Source organism: Octopus bimaculoides, chromosome 7 (genome assembly GCF_001194135.2).
Source record: "Octopus bimaculoides isolate UCB-OBI-ISO-001 chromosome 7, ASM119413v2, whole genome shotgun sequence".
NCBI classification, from domain to species: domain Eukaryota; kingdom Metazoa; phylum Mollusca; class Cephalopoda; order Octopoda; family Octopodidae; genus Octopus; species Octopus bimaculoides.
The window spans coordinates 49,984,190-49,989,960 of NC_068987.1; the positions used below are offsets into that span (position 1 = coordinate 49,984,190).

Consider the following 5,771-nt stretch of genomic DNA (forward strand, 5'->3'; position numbering starts at 1 on the left):
TAACAATATAGGCATATCACACATACACACACACTCACAAACATATATGATGAGCTTCTTTCAGTTTCCATTTACCAAATCCATCCATAATGTTCTGGTCAACTTGGGATTATAGTACAAAAAACACTTGCCCAAGATGCCATGTTGTGGCATTGAACTCAAAACCATGTGACTGGGAAGCAAACTTCTTAAACACAGCCATGGTTGCCCAAAGAACAAAAATACCCAAAATTTATTGTTTACAACAGTGCTTCTCAAACTATTTTAACAGCTGTCCTCCCATTTTTTTTACTCATACTTTTTCAGTCCCCACCCTGTATCTTGCAACAATTCAGAAGATCCAAATAGATCACAGATACATAAGCATACATTTGCACACAAACCAAGACGTTACCTAACGTTACAGGTGCAGTGGATGTCTTTATTGCATGTAGAAAGTACATATAAATTTTGACAATGTCTTTTAAATTATATTTTCGTTCATTGTTTATAATTTACATGCTCAAGTAGTATACATCCAGCTTTGTTTATTTACTTAATCACTTTTCGAAACTTATTTTTATGACTGATGTCATTATCTTATTGTGGCTAAGAATAATTTTTCAGTTAAATACATGACAAAAACTATAAAAAAATTAAAAAAAGGCTGTACAACTGCATTTGTCACCTTCCGTTTTCCCACATTGTTTCCAGTACATTTCTGCCAATCCCCCATCCCTATTAATCCAGTCATTTAATAATATTCAAGGGAAATCGAAGAGCAAAACCAAAATTCACAATCAAAAGAAGCGATCAGACGCTGTTGGTATTTCGTACTTTCAGAATTAGCCATCGTTTTATTTTTCCGTACTGTGCCATGTGACTGGATGCATGCTTAGCAGAAGGCAAGAGATAGTAGCTGGGAAAAGTGTGCAGGAGGTTGTGTTGCTTGCTTGTTTTTGCTGTTAAAACTTTTGGACGACTGATACAAATAATTTTTTTAAAATCCCAATGAGTAAAAATTTTATTTTTAATTTATAAATATTTAAAAATAAACCAATCTATTTATATACATATGTGTATATGAATATTATATGTTTGAAATTTAATGCAGAGACATTTATTATAAACAAAATTGTGCGATAGTTAAGCCTTCTTGCACAGAACAGTTGCATACAATCTGAAAATGTCCGGAGACAACAAAAGCACTATGTATGCTCACAAGACCAGGGATATTCCTGCAAAAAGGATTCTAATAAACGACCCGACTCAAATGCCTATGGACTACAGTACAACCCCTGGGGGTTCGATTTTCTCCACCACTCCTGGAGGTAAGAACGAATTGCATATGTATATTTTGCAATGTATTATTATAATCTATTTTCACCCATCTCTCTGTTAAATAAATTCGATGCATTATGCAATATCCATTGAATGTTGTTTATTTACATGAGACGAGGAGGCCCCGTGCGCCTTGGTCTGTCTTCCAAAATGGCGGCTATCAATGTCGAGCACGTGATAGTGTTTAGGGGGGACTTCTGTTGTCTGAATTAAGAAGAGAAACGTAAATCTTAATTATCCTTAATTTCATTTTCCATGTGAAAATGTTCATCGCGATCACTTTTTCCCGCCCCGTCCTGCGATCTATACACATTAGTAAATCCGATAATTAAACCAATGCTTTAATCTACTCAAATTCCTTCTCGTAACATTTTAAGACTTGCTGAACAATATTATGGTCCTATAGAAGTTTGTGCAAGCAAGAAGTTGAAATTTTGTAACACCAGATTTTATACATTAAATACTTTGAAATGTAATATTTTGGTATGTAAATACGATTGAGTTTCTTTTTCCTCTTTTATATATAATATGAAATTAAAATAACGTATGCAAGGGAAACTCCATGTGGTTATGTTGGCGAGGATTACATCTGGTGTTTCTAAAATATTTCCTAAACATATTCAGGGCCCTCATTGCTTCCGATTTCATTCCGTCTGAAAAGAAGGCACTATTTATTACTTAATAAATCTGATGTTTATTAATTGTTCACTGATTATGTTTTTCATTTTAAAGTTTTATCTTCAATGTGTTTAAATACTGGATTGCACGTGTTTTATGAATAACATAATAATATATTAATAGTCACTGTTTTAATTCAATTAGGAGATTGTAAAAGTGAATGAGTAATATACAAAAACGAAATAAACATAGAGCAGAGAAAGTACCATTTCAACTGAAATGAGATTTTCTTCTGAAAAGAATATCAACATTCAAATGGACACGTATCTATGTTTTTATTTCTCGTAGTATAACACAATCGACGGTCGTTAAAAAAGAAAAAAATAGTGTAACTTTTATTGAATAAGATGTGTTGCATTATCTCCTGTTTACAACACCGTTTGAGTGAGTAGCTGTCATAATTTAAAAGTTCTTAGTAACTTTAGACAAGACCTAGCTAAAATAAACACTCGTGGTACGACCTAAGTACATCACCAAAAACACTGATATTAGGTAGATTTAATGGACTCCGATATAACTGGGAATTTAAACAGTAAAAAAATCATTTCCCCAGCAATATTTGAAAACCTTGGGTTTATATTATGTCTGACACTAATATTTATTTTTTACACGCTCCATGTGTGGTGATAGGAGAGGTTGTTGACAAGTTTCTTTTTCGGTTATTGTAAACAAGATCTACTTTCAAATGCACTTTTAAACAACTGGGTCGTCATTCTTTAGGCTAAAACAAACACCTACGATTTTTTTCTCTTTTGTTTATTTCAACTCCGAGTTCATATCCCCACTGAAATCAACTTCGCCTTTTACCCTCCAGGGGTCGATAAAATAAGGCACTATTGAAGAACTTGGATCGATTAAAGCGACTAAATTCTATCACCAATTTTGTGGCCGTGTTCCAATTTTAGAAATATTTTTTACTTGCTTAGTATGTAATTTTCATTTGATAAGGTAACTATCTTCTGTTTCTTTTCGCCTCTTCCTCTCTCTGCGACTTGTGAAAGAGATCTTGTTAGGAATGCATCTTCATCTTGGTGTGCCACTGTCACTAGCAATTCAGTGCCTCGTGGGTGAGGGAGCCTATCGTCACCGAGACGGGCTTGTAAGGATTGAAAAGGGGGTACTACTAAAGCAGCGCGGACCCGAACGCGCAGTCGCGCGTCCGCGCTAACTAATCGTGAGTGGTCGATCCTAACCCTAACCCTAAACACGTATTCATTTGCACACGCGGGTTAGGGACAGGGTTAGGGTTAGGATCGACCACTCAAGACTAGCTAGCGCGGACGCGCGACTGCGCGTTCGGGTCCGCGCTGCTTTAGTAGTTCCGAAAAGGGTGTCTTTAAACGTTTAATATTTGTCCAGAACCATGTGTGAAGGAAGTTTCACTAATATTTCTTTTGGGTGGAGTTTGCTGTTTAGAACCAGTGACTAAGTTGGTTGGATCCACATCCCTTAGTTATTTCCTCCCACCTTGTTATCCTCATGAGATTTAAGCCCCGAAGAAACTCCCGTCCCGCTTGTTTTTATTACACTGTATCTAGGACTCTATTATCCAATGTATTTTTCTTTTATGAAACGATAGGGTGTGATTGTGAAAATGGATTGTAAGAGATTTGGCTGCTATTTCTTGAAGGCGAAGTTACCGACCGTTGGTTCCATTTCAGTTTCTCATTGATATTTTTCTCCCAGATGTTTGGGTAGTTTTTAGAAATAGTCAAACATTTGAGTTTGAGTTAAACTCTAGTACATTCACATTTGACAAATTTCTGATCAAAAGTATCCCAGCCGTAATTAGCCTATCGTTTGGTTTTCTTTAACAGCTTTAACAGTTTGATTTCAATAAGATTTGACTGCACTTTCTAGCTTGCGAAGCGACTATCTACATGCCTTTTCTTTAGCTGAGCAGAAGAAAAAAAAATTGAGTGGGTAATGCCAGTGTTGGAAAAAATAATTATAGTTGATTGCATTCGACTGAATTAATTACTTGACTGAGATTGAAAATTCTGTAAGGACAGATCCGGTAAGATATGAAATCAAAGTAGTAACGAAAAGAATAAATTACAACCTTTATAGAATAAAGGTTGTCTTCTTACTAGCATCTCCAATACCTCTGACCATGTGAAAATTTCCTATTTTATGAATCTTATTTTTATTTTGATTTATAAGGTTTATAAGAACTTCATAATATAGAGTCTGTCTCTTAAAGTTCCGAATGTCTTCGATTCTTTCCTGAGTTAATATTATATGAGAACATAATATTGGTTTCAGGGTTAAGTAGATTACATTGAGAATTAATCTCATTGCCATGCTCTCAAAATGTAGTTGTATATTTAAAATAATTCTTTTTAATTTTGGGACATTTATTTATCTAGAGAGCAGGAGTAAGTCGATTACTTATTTTATCAGTTCCGAAAGGATGAAAAGCAACGTCGATCTAGGCGGACGAAATTCCGCTAAGCTTTTTAGCCTGGGGCACTAATGATTCTGCCAGCTCGCCACCTTAAGTGAGAAGATAATATTAGAAGTTATTTCGGTGGACATTGGAATTAGACACTGAGGGAAAATGGCTGTAACTTTTTTAATTTTGACGATTTTGGACCCCCACACCGGTGTGTGTGTGTGATTTTTAAAATTTTATTTTGGCGATTTTCATTTTTGACATTGTGTTCTACATGTCCAGGTCGTACGAATAGCCTTCTCGCAACTTAGATGTGAAAATGAACGGCTTACATTTATATTGAAACAGAAAAAGGATCATATGTGAAGTCCCCACCACGAAACTTGATATGCTAGAAATAACAGCTAAACGCGGACAATCCAAATCTTGCATTGGTCCAGATGGACTATATGTAAATAAATATGAAGGAAAAAATGCGCTTTGGCAAACGGGGTTAGGGTTAGGTTTTGAGTTGGCTGTTATTTCTAGCATGTAAATAACCTGCTTGGTGAGGGGGGGGGGGAAGGTTCAGATTACATATAGTCCATCTGGACCGGTCAGGTACTGTGGTCGATGTAATCAACTTACTCCCCGCCCAAAGTTAGAAGAAATTATTTTGAATATGCAAGTTCAGTATGTTCTGAGTTCAAATTCCGCCGAGGTTGATTTTGCCTTTCATCCTTTCAGAGTCGGCAAATTAAGTAAGTACCAGTTTCGTACTAGAGTCGATCTAATCGACTGGTCCCCTCCCCCAAAATTTCGGGCCTTGTACCTAGAGAAGAAAAGAATATACAAGTACAGTGATAGATCATGGCAATGAGATTTAATTCTTTTTAAATACTTGTATTGCTTTATATTTAAATTAAAACAAGAAATGTTTGCAGATTTTGAATTTGACTATATATGAAAGAAAAATTCTGCAAGAAATGGCGGTGCCCCAGCATGGCCACAGCTCATGAGCTGAAACTAGATAAAATGAAAAAATGAAAAAATGAAGCATTAAAAAAAGATAATGTAGAAAGTTTACAGAAATGCCCCAGGTATGTCAAGTGAAAATTCTGACAGGAATCGCTTAAAAAGTAGATTTGAAACGTAAGTGGACTCTCCTATAAGACACATAAAAAATATAATTATTAAAATGGATGGATGCCTTTAGCAGACTGCATACTGTTGCAAGTATTTCGGGCAAGGTTTCCTCGTTTTAAGTATATTTTGCTCCTGTAAACCAGCCCTCAAAGCTGTGAAAAGATGTGTTATAGGTGCCGCCCTTCTCTCCTTCATGTTATGCAATTTAAATATAAAACGCACATATATATATCCGTTTTATGTTAACTTGCGG

General features: G+C 35.5%; 1 protein-coding gene across 1 annotated transcript in view; it reads left to right on the forward strand.

The window, feature by feature from the left end:
* Positions 1–728: 728 nt before the first annotated feature.
* Positions 729–5,771, forward strand: part of LOC106879899 (eukaryotic translation initiation factor 4E-binding protein 3) — a 31,539-nt gene continuing 26,496 nt past the window's right edge. The window contains exon 1 of the mRNA XM_014929649.2: positions 729–1,310. Coding sequence (XP_014785135.1) covers positions 1,166–1,310 — 145 coding nt within the window. The 5' untranslated portion in view covers positions 729–1,165. The remainder of the gene's footprint in view (positions 1,311–5,771) is intronic.